The 15,781-nt window shown below is 41.3% G+C and overlaps 1 protein-coding gene across 1 annotated transcript; it reads right to left on the bottom strand.

The window, feature by feature from the left end:
- Positions 1–21: 21 nt before the first annotated feature.
- LOC117394968 (patched domain-containing protein 3-like) lies at positions 22–10,276 on the bottom strand. Its single transcript, XM_033993759.2, has 4 exons — positions 9,436–10,276; positions 8,803–8,924; positions 7,955–8,100; positions 22–2,992 (listed from the first exon to the last, which is right to left on the bottom strand). The coding sequence occupies exons 1-4, from the start codon at positions 10,132–10,134 to the stop codon at positions 1,236–1,238; spliced, it is 2,724 nt and encodes a 907-aa protein (XP_033849650.1). The 5' UTR covers positions 10,135–10,276; the 3' UTR covers positions 22–1,235.
- Between the last annotated feature and the right edge of the window lie 5,505 nt (positions 10,277–15,781).

Here is a 15,781-nt window from a genome sequence, read left to right as displayed (position 1 = left end):
GTGAGAGAATATTATGTTCTTACCTTTTGTCAAATAATTGAACTTGTCTGTATGCAGACCTTCGTGCTAAAACAAACCGCCTGGGAAACCACTTATGCAATTGTGATAAACTTGGCATTACCATTATTTAGCAGACATTTTTGGGACCGTATGATTGTGGGGTTATATGGGGAGGTGTTGCAGCTTGTACATCCGTCCATCTGCATGTCACACTTACATTATATATAAGTATATATCAACTCAATATACAATGTTATTTATGAGGCTACATTACTACAATTATATCAAACCTGATTATTAAAGATTTAATCATTTCACCACTCTGGAGGTTTGATTATAATCTTTTAGCTTTTCAGTTGGCAAATTACAAAATAAATATGAGCCAATGTGTTGAGTACCAGAAACTATAGTATTTTAAATGATAACACATTTTATATTTAGACAAGTGTGTAAATATCACATTTGAAACATGCATGTTCACCAGAATATCATTGCATGGTATGTTTATCCTCAAAAGTTCTGGTTATATTTTCTGTAACCGGAACAAGTTTGGTTATATATATATATAAAACTATTAATACAAGTGACAACAATATTTTTTTATGAGAATACAAGTGCTTCAAATACATATTCAGTACATTTTACAACTGAACTTGTTTGCCAAAAATGTTGTTTAAATAGACTCACAAAACAAAACATGGCATTTCATCACAAATGTGTTGTTTAGAAATGTAATTATCAAAAAAAAAACATTAAAAACATTTAATTAGATCCAAATGATGTCCCTTTGAAATATGATAAGCTGTTCATCTTTTAACATGCAGTGTTTTCATAAGTGCGTACTAGAAAGTAAGAGCACAGACTTTCAAAAGTGGAATATTCGTGTCATCGTAAACACACAAATATTCATAATAAATGTTAACAAAAGAAACAACGACAACAAAAACACTTAATAATACAGTACAGACGCTTTTGACCCAGAATTAAGCAGGGCAATGGGCAGTCGTGAAATATGTGATAACCATGCAATAATGACAGCCTTACTCATAATTCAGTAGCCAATTACCAGATGTCACTGACTTTGCATACATGTTCTAATTACAAAATACCACCACCTCTCCAAAACCCTGGCAAAAAAACAGAATCTGGTGGGGAGGAATCCTACACTGAGTCAATGGTAAAAGCCATTAGCTGAATTTTTCATTTGTCAGCTGTGCATTGCTAGTTGCCATTTACTAAGAACATGGACAGTCCAAATCCAACTGACCAGTTGCTTGCAGTCCCTGTACTTTCTCTTTGTAAGAGAGGTCTCTAATAGGAGCTGGGTCAACACCACCTTCTTGTTTTAGATTGGGGGTATTAACTATCACAGGGTATTTAAAAGATATGCCTGTATTATATGTTACTTCAACACAATGCCCATTCTTAATGGTCATCCCAGTAACAACAATCTTTTCATCACTGGTGACCTCTCCTGTCTTGCTACAAACCCCGAAGAAGGTCAGGAACACTGGAATAAAAACAATTCCGTGAAGAGCCCCAAAAGAAATGACCAGGAACATGATCTTGAAAAATGTCCTGAAGATGTAACTTTCAGCTGCAGCCAGAACAATGACACCCAGTATGGTAGAAACAGCCCCCTGGACTATAGGGTAACCCAGAGTATGGAGCGCATCAATGGCCTTCTCATTTACATCATGTTTGCTGTTTGACACAAATGCGTAGGAAATATGTGCAGAAAAGTCTACAGAGAAGCCTATACAGATGACCAGATTGATCATCGATATGGAGTCTAACTTAACATTCCAGAAAGCCATGAAGCCAGCAACACCAACAATGACAGATCCGATGGCAAACGTTACCCACAAAGAGCAAAGAGGATTGGGAATCAATAGGAGGGCAATGACCAACATTACTGCAGTTGCTACTGCAATATTCTGTATCGTGTTAGAGACTATGACTGCATACTGGTCAAAGTAGATGAATGCTGGGTGATAAACCAGTACTGGGACTACACAGTTCTTTACATCCTCTCTCAGCTCATCTAGCATGTTCTTTTCCTTGATTGGAGTGGTAATGTTTGTGGTCTGAATAAAGAAACGGGAGGCAATAATATTATCATTAGAGATACTAATGTCTTGTTTAAAGGTTGGAAGAATTAACTTTAAATTGTCTTTAAATACCGTTTCATTATCTAAGTTGATATTTAGTAATTTAGAAACATTCTCATATACTCTTAGCCATGAAACAGACAGGCTTGCATCAACATACAAGTGATTTTCAAGTACTTTCAAACAACTTTCAATATCTTTACGGACCTCCTTATTCCAATATTCGACTTGTTCTGTAACAACAACCATAACTCTTGGTCCATACTCTGAAAAATAAGCATCCTCATCATCATAGTAGTTAACAACATACGAACCGTCATATGCCAGATTTCGAAGGTCTATACCTTCCTGCATCTGAAGACACCCATAAATACTGCTAGCCAGGTACCCACCATACAGCAACACCACAAACACTTTGGTCCATGTGTTTGTAAGGAAAGGGCCATAGTACTTCTTAAAGAACAGATTCACTGGCTGCTCTTTCTCACAGTCTGTGTTTGCGTCGTACGCCCCTCCTACACAGCACATGCTGTACCCTGTAGAGCGTCCTGCAGGACAGTCCTGCTCCACCTTCATGCACGTCAGCCAGTGCCTGTTGCTCTTTTCTCTTTTTCCATTGAGAGCCAAGAAAGCTCCAAAGAATGTTATGTTGTACAGATAGCAGAACAGAACTGCAGTGCCTGTGTAGAGGCAAAACGACTGCACAGATCGGAAGGGTGTCATGATGCCTATGTAGAAAGCCAAGACATCAGTTAGAGTGGTGATGGTGATGGAGACGGCTGCATCTTTATACGTCTCTGCCAAGCGATCTTCCACTGAATCATGAACCTTGGTTTGCTGCCAGCAGGAGATCATAATGAACATGTCATCAACTCCAATCCCTAGAAAAAACACAATGTTAAAAAGTGAAAAGTTCACAAAACACAATAATGCTACAATATTATAATTTTTTGTACATATTTATTACTGTATTTTATTTTGTACTGTATAACCTAATATACATTTGAAATAGTGGATTTATGTGTTTCTATGGATATTTCATATTGGTATTCAGAATACAATTATACCGTAATATTTTAATATAATCCAATAAAGTATATGCTTAAAATATAAATCATACCCAACTGTCCACTTTATTGTGATTTCTGGATTAGCGCGTGCAATCACCGTGTGAATCTTAACTCTTACAAGAGTAACCTACCAGCACGCAATACGATTTTTGTATTACTTCAAAGCCATTTATATTATGCCCCAGGTACCTCTGAACAAAACGATCCCCTTCTGTGGCTATCTTGACACTTTGAATAACAGAAAGAGAACCCAAAACTGATTAGCAGTTGATTTTGCTATTTGATTGGTTTCCACACAGTTTAGTTGGTTCTTTTGCCAAGCAGGGGTAACAACATTTATTCAAGCAGCTTATTTTAGCGCCAGCACGAAGCGCCAGCCAACAGAAGAGCCTCAACAAAAGAGCCGGGAGTCTAGCTGTGGGAGTCCAGCGAGGGGAGGCCTGCGCTGAGACGCTGTTCGACTAGATCCGAACCTAACAGCGCTCTGGAAGAAGCCATCTACTAGTCAGGTCTGTATCCTCCACCCCACTGCTCCTACTGTGCCTTTTGTCTTGCTTGTCCTGCTATGACTGTCTCTCACATCCCTGTTCTGTCCTCCCGTCCTCGTCCTCTGCCCTCCCTCCGCTGTTGCTCCTCCAACCCCTCTAACCTCATTTCTCTGCCTCTCCCCCCCTCCCGCACACTCTCTGGTGCACTCTGGAACTGTCACTCTTCTGCTAACAAAGCTGATTTCATCTCTGCCTTTGCCTCCCACCTCTCGCTCGATTTCCTTGCTCTCACTGAAACCTGGCTGTCCCCTGATAACACTGTTACTCCTGCTGCCCTGTCCTCTCTCTACGTCCTGTCCCATACCCCGCGTCTCACCGGACGGGGAGGTGGGACGGGTCTTCTCCTCTCTCCCTCCTTACTCTTTTCTGTCCCCTCCGATCTCACCTCCCTCTCTGTCACTACCTTTGAATTTCATGCAGTCCAACTAACCTCTCCCTGTCAACTCCTGCTCATTGTTCTGTACCGCCCCCCTGGGCCTCTCACTCACTTTCTGGATGAACTAGACTATCTACTCTCCTCCCTCCCCTCTCTGTCTACCCCGACTGTCCTGTTGGGTGACTTCAACATCCATCTCTCCAACCCCAGCCACTCTGCTGGATTCCTCCCTCTCCTTCACTCCTTCAACTTCTGTCTCTCTCCGTCCCCTCCTACCCACAAAGCTGGCCGTCAACTGGACCTCACCTTCTCCAGGGCCTGCTGCCCCTCCAACCTCTCTGTCACCCCCCTGGACCTCTCTGATCACTATTTCATCTCTTTTTCTCTGTCTCTCCCCCCTCTCCCTGCTCCTCCTACCCCCACTGTCACCTCTCGCCGTAACCTCCGCTCTCTCTCCCCCTCTGTACTTGCCTCCACTGCTCTCTCTCACCTCCCTCCTATCGACTCCTTTTCACAACTCTCCGTAGACTCTGCTACCTCCACCCTCTTCTCCTCACTCACCTCCTCCCTCGACTCCCTCTGTCCCCTCACCTCCCGACCTGCTCGCCCCTCCCCTCCCCATCCCTGGCTCTCCTCTGTGCTCCGCTCGGCAAGAATCACACTGCGATCTGCTGAAAAGAAATGGAAGAGAACCAAACTCCCTGCTGCTCTAGAACTTTACCGCACTCTTCTATCCTCCTTTTCCTCTACTCTCTCCTCTGCTAAATGTGCTTATTTCCAATCTGTAATCCAAGCCTCCACTAACAACCCACGTAAACTATTCTCTACCTTCTCCTCCCTCCTAAACCCTCCCCCCCCTCCTCCTCCCTCCTCTATCTCCCCTGACGACTTTGCCTCCTTCTTCTCTTCTAAAATCTCAGATATCCGCAAACTCTTTAACACCTCTCCCTCCCCCGCACCCCCTCCTGCTCCAACCCCTACACCCACTACATCCCCTACTAACTCGCCCTCCTTCTCCACCTTCTTGCCCCTCTCAGACTCTGACCTCTCCTCCCTGCTCCAGGGTCACAAACCCACCACGTGTGCCTTGGACCCCCTCCCCACTCACCTCTTTCAAGCTGCTGCTCCTGCTCTACTCCCCTTCATCTCCTCCCTCCTCAACACCTCTCTACTTTCTGGCATCTTCCCCTCTGCCTTCAAAAAAGCCTCTATCACTCCCCTCCTCAAAAAACCTACCCTCGACCCCACCTCCCTCCAGAGCTACCGTCCTGTCTCCCTCCTACCCTTCCTCTCCAAAACCCTCGAGCGGACTGTACACCGCCAGCTCTCTGCTTTCCTGTCCAACCACTCTCTGCTTGACCCTCTCCAATCTGGCTTCCGCTCCGCTCACTCCACTGAAACCGCCCTTCTGTCTGTCACCAACTCACTTAAGTGTGCCCGAGCTGCCTCTCTCTCCTCTGTCCTAATTCTCCTCGACCTCTCTGCTGCCTTTGACACTGTTGATCACTCTATTCTACTATCATCTCTTGCTGACCTGGGGATCTCTGGCACTGCTCTGGCCTGGTTCTCCTCCTACCTCTCCAACCGCACTTACCAGGTAACCTGGCGTGGAGCAACCTCCACACCTCACCCTCTCTTAACTGGAGTCCCCCAAGGGTCAGTCTTGGGTCCTCTCCTGTTCTCTCTCTACACCCGCTCCCTGGGCCCCCTCATCGCATCCTATGGTTTCTCATACCATTTCTATGCTGATGATGCTCAGATTTTCCTCTCCTTCCCCACCTCTGACTCCACCATCTCCTCCCGTATCTCTACCTGTCTGTCTGCTATTTCCTCCTGGATGCACTCGCATCACCTCAAACTCAACCTCTCTAAATCTGACCTCCTTTTCTTTCCCTCCTCCTCCCCCTCCTCTGATCTCTCTATCTCTGTTCCTCTGGAATCTACCACACTCTCTCCCTCTTCCTCAGCTAAGAACCTTGGAGTCACCCTGGACCCCTGCCTCTCTTATTCCCAGCACATCTCCACTCTGGCACGCACTTGCCGATTCTTCCTGAGCAACATCCGAAGAATCCGACCCTTCCTCACCAACTATGCTACCCAGCTCCTGGTCCAGGCCCTGGTACTCTCCCGCCTAGACTACTGCAACTCCCTCCTGGCTGGCCTCCCTGCGTCCGCCACCCGTCCGCTCCAGCTCATCCAGAACTCTGCTGCTCGCCTGGTGTTCTCTCTACCTCGCTTCGCCCACGCTACTCCACTACTCCGCTCGCTCCACTGGCTCCCGATCACCGCTCGCATCCAGTTCAAGACTCTTGTACTAGCCTACAGATGCCTTGATCAGACTGCACCCAGCTACCTCCAGACCCTCATCTCTCCCTACACCCCCACTCGACCTCTCCGCTCCGCCTGCACTAGAAGACTGGCTCTACCTCCGCTACGCTCCCCTGCCTGCCGAGCCCGCTCCTTCTCCACCCTTGCTCCGCAGTGGTGGAACGACCTTCCTACAGATGTCAGGACTGCCCAGTCCCTGACCACATTCCGGCGCCTCCTTAAGACTCACCTCTTCAAACAGCACCTGTAGAACTCCTCTGTTGTATCCTGGGACACTATCACCCTTCATTTAAATATGCTTTATTTTGCTCTTATCTGCCCCCTATTTTACTGCATTTAATCCTGTACCTCAGAATATTGTAATCTGCCAAGTGTTTAATCTGTAGTATTTTGTATTTAATCATATCCTGATGTAACTATCACTATTTAATCATATCCTGATGTAACTTTCACTATTATCTGCTGTATTATTGAATTGTGATTTGTCACACTTGAGAATTATTGTATTTCTTGTTCTTATTGTATGACTTATATTGTAACACTTGAATGTATTTGTATTTGCTTGCGATTGTAAGTCGCCCTGGATAAGGGCGTCTGCTAAGAAATAAATAATAATAATAATAATAATAATAACAAGGCTGTCACACCAGAGGGCAGCACTGAGCACCCTCACCATGCACGTTACTGGATATACGTTCATTTCCCAGTGTACGGTATTTTAAAAGGCTAGTTATAATTATTACACGGTTATCATGGAATTCGTATTTCTGAAAGAATTGTGTAAATATACATATTTATCACTTAAAAATAAATACAGCAAACATTTGGCTTATTGACTCACTACCGGTTACGCAGTTTACACTGCATTTAGGAACCTGACAGAGTTTAGTTGGCTTCCGGTAAATTATTTTTCATTTACTGTTTTCCTGGCAAGCACTGAAATATACAATAACTAGAGAAAATTATACATTTTGAACATGACACTGCTGTTTTTTCTTCTTTAATAAATATTATGTTTAATCATTAAATATTTTGTTGTTTTTAGACTGTGAAATGGCGTGAAATAAGTCTTTTTTACCATGAAAAAATACTCTAGCGTAATGGAATAATAAGTTAATACGTTGTTATGTCGTCATTGTTATTAGAAACGAATATCATCTAATGCAGTTTGGACTGGGTTCTGACTGCTCAAAACCGTTAAAAATGATTTCTCAGCAAAGATCGACAGCATTCAAAACGATCTAGACAGCATTCAGAACTGGGCAGACACATGGCAAATGACATTTAATACAGAAAAGTGTAAGGTACTGCACACAGGCAATACAAAATGAGCATTATATATACCATATGGGAGATAGGCAACCTTCAAGAAGCTGCTTGATGAGATTATGGGATTAATAAGATACTAACAACAAAACGAGCAAGATGGGCCGAATGGCCTCTCGTTTGTACACTTTCTTAAGAGACACCCTACACACGACATATTAACATAAAATCACAAACACTGTACCGGCTTCTTACCGAGGATCAGGAAGGGGGCGTTAGCCACAGTCATAGCGAACGGCATTCCACAGTACAGCAACATCCCGAAACCTGATAGCACCCCTAAACCTGCTGACAGGACTCCAATGATGGCCACCCAGACTTTATTTCTCACACAGTCAAACCTAAACAAAATATTCACAGGACTTCATAATTATGTGTATATATATATATATATATATATATATATATATATATATATATATATATATATATATATATATATATATATATATATATATTGGTAGCAGTTCTTTGCTAAATGATGTCACGTACAGTGCGGTACTGTTTTAATCATCCAAATTGGAATTGACCCACCCCTATAGTCATACCTCTTGTTATCGCACACTTCCAAAAAACTTTGACATCAGTGCAATAACATCATAATCATATGAATATGAACATACTTAATAAATAGCAATATGACGATTTTTTTTTTTTTAATATTAGGGAAATTGCTAAAAAAAAAAAATCATTTTCCAACATGTACAGATTGTAAAAGTATTAATGAAAAAAAAACATTCAACACATTTCAGTGTATATAAACACTAAATTAAGAAACATGGGGCCATATTTTCAAAGCGTTCCCTACATTTTTTCTTAACGAACTCCTGTTTTTTGTAAAGGAGAAAAACATCATGTTAACGTTACAAAATGAGATACAAGACACATGGTGAGTGCTTAAGAGGACCTGAAATATAACACGTGTTGTTTGGTTCTAGTTTTGTAACATTAACATGAGTTTTCATTGTGTTGATATACAAATGAATACATTATTAAGGTAATTAACCTCTGTATACCAATGGTACTGTGTTAATATAACATACCTCATGCAGGATACAATTGAAAAGAAAATGGCAAGGAAATACGTGATGGAAAACAATGGGACCACTTTCCTAGGATTTTCTTCAAACTCCTGTTGCCTTGATACTGAAGTAAAATAAGATACCTGTAAACAATAAAAGTGTTCATACAATATGTGCAGGTCATTACTTAAACACTAATAATGCATGACGCTTTTTAGCAGCAAATATAAATGAGACCTGCTTTTTAGCAACACATATAAACGAGTCCTACTTTTTAGCTATGCGTTTGTGATACTGTGTACATGATCTCATGAATTGCACATGGTCTGGTTATTTCATCAGAATAAAACTTGCTATAGACCTGGGTTTCAACGAGCCCCTAATCAAAAGCTTTCAAACTCATTAAAACTGATTATAATCAGCATTAAACTTATTATAATATAATTATTATAACCAATATTGGCACATGAAACAATGCGTCGTGTTATTCGCTTGTTCATTTCTTTCAACGTTCCAGATCGAAACGCACACAGCATAATGTTTACATACGTAATTTTAAAAGCAGCTAAACTAGTTAAACATTGTCATTAAACTCAAAATAGAAAAATGGTACTAACAATCCCACACAACCCCGAAAACGCCTGAAAAACTTACCTTAATACTATCAGAAGACTCTATTTTAGAAAGTACCTCCAGAAATTCTTCCAGCCAGCTTTTTGCAGTTTTCTCGTCTCTTAAATAGTAAACTAGTCTAATTGCTTGTGCTCCATAAACTAGGTTTTGATCACTTTTATCCACCCCGCCAACAGTCGTTCCAAGAAATATCTTAGATTTGTACACGGGGTAGGTAAGATTAATATCTGCTATTTCGCTGGCATTGTAATTAATTATTTCTAATATCGCATTTGGAACACATGTGTTGTTTGTTTTAGCACACAGGTCTAAATATGTATTATTGTCTGAAGTTATGTTTTTAACAATGTTGTCTAGTTCAATTAGTTCTTTAAATGCCGTTTCTGTTAAAATATTATCTTTGGAAACGACAATAAGGGAAGCGTATGTCCCCTCTGTGTAGAGCCGCTGGCTGGACAAGTCCGAATCATTCTGAGGGAAGTATTTCTGTACAATGTCTCGCTCTCCCTTTGCAGCGCCATCCAAGGGAGTAAACTGGTCTTCGATGTCGTTTGCTTCATACTCCTTCAGAAAATAAAAGCCTGTCCCCAGACCACCGGAGACCAGCAAAGGGATCACTAGAAACCACCAGGGATGTGATCCTACAAAATGCCCCAATTTATAAAAAGCTGCGCAGATTGGCTTTTTTATGCAGTCTGTACGGCTTCCACATCTAGCCATCCCAATAGAATTCAAACAGACCACGGGATGTGTTGCGGTATTTAAAACAATATTATTAGAACAGTTTTGAAAATATGCCGTTTTAAAATGATGTTGCTTTCTAAATAAAAAGACCAAATGAAACTTCGCTGACTAAATCCAGATGACTGTAGCTGCACTCAGCCTTCAACGGACAGACTTTCTCGTTTTATTCTACTGACAACGTCAGTGGTCAGGAATCACGCAAGTTGGTTTGCATAAGGGGGCGTAAACCACTGAAACAGTTGTGCATTAAGATTTTGCGGTGTTTAATTTATCGCCAGTATGAGTTGTACTGTCTGTTAAAACATGTGCAAAAAAATGAATTCTGTATTAAAGTGGGCACTGTCTGTAGTAATGCAGATTTAGTTATGTGATGTATTCTGGTGACAAACATATTATAGTTCTCAAACAATTTGTACTAGTTTATTCCAGTAGTAATAATAATTCTTAAAGTAACTAATCACCTAATACAGTAGTTTCATGTAACAACCAGTTCATGTACACCAGGGATAAATACAAAAGAGCAATAGAAAACATTCAAATCTGAACAAAAGCTATTAAACAACATATTGAGTTGACTTATTTACCTAAATGAGTAAACTGCAGGAAAACAGAAGGGAAATCATTATCATAAGACATTCGTTTCTAATTTACTTTGGCAGACTTTGTTTAGCTGTGTTATGGTTATGTTAGTTAAAACAGGGCAACAAGTCAAATTAAAAATTAACAATGAATAGATAGCCAAGTGGGAAATATTTACAATAGCCTTATTTATTTAACACTTCTTTTTAATATTCGCCTTTGTGATGCGTCATCTACTCGCGGCACCCATTTTCTGTTACAGTGCGTGATGTAAAAATTGTCTGGAAAACGTATACATTTATTCGGTTAAGTATAAAGAACAGGCAAAGGTTCCTTAGCGAAGATTTAAAAATATGTTTCAGTTTCAGCACAAGTATTGTTCTACAGTCATTTCCATCTTCTATCATGGATCAGAAAAAGTGAGGCTTTTATTTTGATCTCACAGTCAATTTTAATGATTTTTAAAAATTATTTCACAACACGCCCCCATGTCTATGGTGCAGTAAACGGCATGTTAACCCATTAAGTGCCAAATTAATTCTTCTTTGAAATAATCAGATCCCAAGCTGTATTTATGTCATTCGATACATTTAGATTTATTCAATTAGAGTAAGTTATCATAACAATATAGTTAAAGAGAAAACGTAAATAACAGATAGAGGCCAGTTAAAAATGCTTCGAAAAATTACATTGTAGCCTGTCCTCAAATTAGGGCAATGGCACTTAATGGGATAATTGGGAGCATTTTGCAATTGATGACAGTTTCTGTAGTTTTTAGATATGGTAGGAATATGAGCAAACTACAATTAATAAATGGCAGCCACAATTTTAGATTTGCCATAATGTTATGTGATTTCTTTTTTTTTAAAACATAATCACAGTATTGACATTTGACAAACTATACTTCTGTACACATGTCAACTGTACCAATTTTTTTTTTTTGAGAAAGCAACAGGAAACCCAGTTTAAAAATAGCAAATTAAAGTATAGTAAGTCAATAAGTTGTATTCACAATGCCAGCCTCTCGCACTTCTTGTCAGTCTATAGTTTAGAGATGTTGTACTATTTTGTATGGTCAGTGCATTGGTAAGACATCGAACTGTATCCACAATCCTCACTGATATTTTAAACAAGATGCTGGCAAATGGGGGGGGGCTCCCGAGTGGCACATCGAGTAAAGGCGCTCCGCATGGAGTGCAGGATGCACCCTATAGCCTGGAGATCGCCCGCTCGAGTCCAGACTATTTCACTTCCGACCATTGACGGGAGCTCCCAGGGGGCGGCACAGAATTGGTTGAGCGCCGTGATCCACTTCACAATGCACACATGGGTTCAGTTGGCACAATTCAGTAATTTGGCAGATTGTAGAAGACTTCACCAGACCAGAAAACTAATTGGCACAGTCATGGAAGTGTTTTTGTGACTCCCAGGTGACCAGACTGTAGATGTCATGGCAACATCTCAGCAGGGTGCCCAACAAGGTCTGAAGCACAGACTTTATACTGGTTAGTTCTAGAATAGGCTTCTTCATACAGTAGTCCATCTAGAACACAGAATTTAGGGTGTTCACTTTCAGCTTCCATATTCTCTGACAATTTAAAGTGAGCTAGCATGGGCCCAGTAATATCTTCCAAAACAACAAGACAGTTTATCACAGCATGGTTCCCTTGCTCATTGTGTCGGGTTCCTGGAAAGTGTCTTACAAAGGTTTACCATAACAAAGTGTAATAAAGCATAAGTTAAAGCATAGGTAAACATTGTAAAGGCCAGCAAAGTATATTAATAAACATAAGATAAACTATAGCAAATGCATAGTATTCCCATGGGAAAAGCATGGGAAAGCTGCAAAAACATGATGCATCAGTTAGTTCTGCTTCCCAGGTTTTGTGGACAATGTTAAAATAAAACTCTTGAAGTCTTAAACACCAACATACTTATCAGATCATGGACAAACATTCCTTTTTTGAAGTGGAGGATGGTTGCTCAGCCTGATGGAATGTCCTACTTACATAGGCCATTACTTTGTCATTAGCTTTGCTGTCCTGTTGCATTAACAGTGCCCTATTCTGGTGTCTGAAGCAACAGTGTGGACTCTGAAGGGCTTCTCAAAGTGACTACAGGTAGTGTTAGAACTGGTGATTTCCATTACAGAGAGTAGATGTTAAAACTTCATGCTGATTTGAACTGGGCTCTCGCCAAGATAAGCACCAACAAAGACGTAGCTTTACAGTAAACTAATGTGATCCATCTGTGTCTCCATCCATTCGCGTTTTGAAAAACCAGGTTGTAGAGTGTGCCACAGATCCTCGACAACCCAGCTCCACTGGGTAAACCCGGACTCTCCATCCTCGCTGTTCCACTTCAGCGGCTAGTTGAGCATACCGCAGTTTCTTCGTCTCATACGCCTCATCTACAGCATCCTCCCATGGCACTGTTAACCCAGGTGAACAAGGCATGCTGATCGAGACCACAAGACAATATGTGGTCGAAGGTTAGTGGTGGAAATCTCAGGTGGAAAAATAAGCCGTTGACCACCATCTGCCAGTATTTTCCAGTCTCTAGCAGCTTCCAGTTGTCCTGGGCAAGGATTGGTTTTAACACCTTTTCTTGGTGGTTGCTCTCCTGGGCGGAGGAATGTTGTCTTTTGTTTTGATGGAACTGGTGGCAACTTATTGGTCATATTATGCTTCCAATGTCTTCCAATGCTATGGCCAAACATCGCAGCACCTGGTCATGGCGCCAAGTAAACCGTCCTTGGCCAAGAGCCACCTTACATCTTGTCAAAATGTGCCTTAATGTTGCAGGTGATGAACACTGACCTGAGACCAAGACCCCCTCTTCCATGTTGAACTTGAAGGGCAGCCTTTGCATCTTCCACGACTTTGTTTGCCACCCACTTTCTTCCAGTTTTCTACACAGGTGCTGCCTTCCTTACGCATTTGTCGTTAGAGCGGAGACTGGTAGCTGCAGTATTCCTTTACCATAAAGCCCCAATCTCCTTAGGCAGCGTGGAACTCCCAACCATTTCCTGATGTATGAACTGATTAAAGCTTCCAGCTTCTCTACTGTTGTCAAAGAAACCTCGTACACAATCAGTGGCCACAGCAGCCTTGGCAGTAGACCAAACTGAAAGCACCAGAGTTTTAGTTTGCCTGGTAGAGCGCTGCTGTCTATGCTCTTCAACCCTTCCACTGCTTGTTGTCTAACGTCTTCCACACAAACTGTGTCATTTAGATCCCCGTTGTATCATCTCCCAAGACTCTTCACTGGCTTCTCAGACACTGTTGGTATTGCCTCAGTATTAATGTACAACATTTTATCTACTACTTTACCTTTAATTATAGAGCTGCTCCTTGATTTAGTGGGCTTGAATTGCATTCGTGCCCATTCAATGTTATTGGTTAATTTGCCCAATAACTGATTGGTGCAGGCTACTGTTGTAGTCATGGTTGCCATGTCATCCATGTATGCTCGAATTGGTGGTAGTCGCATTCCAGAAGCCAAGCTCTCTCCTCTGACTACCCATTTTTATGCCCTAATGATTACTTCCATTGCCATGGTAAAAGCCAGTGGAGAAATGGTGCATCCTGCCATTATTCCAACTTCTAGGCATTGCCATGTAGTTCTGAATTCTGAAGTTGAAAAATAAATTGCAAATCTCCAAAATAGGCTTTCACTAAATTTGTTATTGTCATCAGTACACTGAAAAAATCAAATGCTGCCCAAAGAAGTTCATGTGGCACTGAACCATATGCATTAGCTAAATCCAGGAATGTCACATGGAGCTCCTTCCTCTCATTTTTAGCTGATCGAATTTGTTGCCAGATCACAATGATGTGTTCTAAGCATCCTGGGAAACCTGGAATGCCCACTTTTTGTACTGAAGTGTCAATGAATAAGTGTCAGTGCATAAGTGACACTGTCTTTAGCCTGCTGGAAGTCGATGTATGTTGTTCATTCCATATGAAGGGTTCAGGAAGGCTGCTATGACATCATAGTTTTTAAATCCATTTTCTGATGTTCGGATGTTTATATTTATATACATATAAATGCAGAGTAAATGTGACACACCGAATGAGGGACAGGCACACAGGATGTCTCTGTATTCAGTACTCCCACACTCTGATGCTGCCAATAACTACCGTGCTCAGCTTTCTCCTCTCCATTTGATTTCGCCCATAATGCAATGCGCGCCAACACTGACTCAGTTGATTGGCCTATTCACACAGGAATGCGATACGACAAGCGAATCTGTGGTACGAAACACCGCGGCATGACAATAAATGAATACATTTTGCAAATAAATAGAACATGTAGTTTTGATACAAAACATTCACACTGCCTGCAATGTGACAGAATGACTGAAGCGATGCAAAAAAAAAAAAAATAGGATTGGTGTCTATTTTTGCGATTTTGTTGCACGGCAGCCAGGGAACTGACCAAAGACCAATCAGAGGTGATTCGTACGATTCGCCTATTACATCACTTGCCACTGGTGTGAAAAGTATCTCTATCGCAGTGTGAATAAGCCTTAAGATGGAGGAAACAGAGTGTTAGTGTTTCCAAGCCTGTCATTCTTCAAGGTTGATCAGGCAACTGTTAATGGGTGCTGTTTCAATCACAAAGAAATAAAGGAGATGTTTGTCATTTTGGGAAAGGCTGAATAGGTGAGATTTCTGTCAAGCTTCTGATTATAAGTCTCTTATCAAAGATCTTGGTCCTCTCAATGAACTAGGATCAGTAATGTCATCAGGACCAAAGTTTGTCTTTTTTAAAATGTAATCTTTATTTAGGTTAACCTGGTACAACCCTGCACAATCATGCTTTCTGAATAACACATTCCAAATGATATTTCTTTGTGCCCCCCCCCCCCCCCCCCCCCTTCATTTAGCATTAGTATAAAGAGCAGACAGAAATGGATGAGGTAAGAACTTAACAACTGCCATTCCTTGTTTGAAAACCTGACATCGCTGTTGTAGGAACTGGATGCAATTTCCCGGGAGGTAGGATTGTACTGTGTGAATATATTTGTCATTATGATAAT

Source organism: Acipenser ruthenus, chromosome 3 (genome assembly GCF_902713425.1).
Source record: "Acipenser ruthenus chromosome 3, fAciRut3.2 maternal haplotype, whole genome shotgun sequence".
Lineage (NCBI taxonomy): Eukaryota > Metazoa > Chordata > Actinopteri > Acipenseriformes > Acipenseridae > Acipenser > Acipenser ruthenus.
The sequence above is the reverse complement of the archived record's forward strand: the minus strand, read 5'-3'. Positions and strand labels throughout refer to the sequence as shown.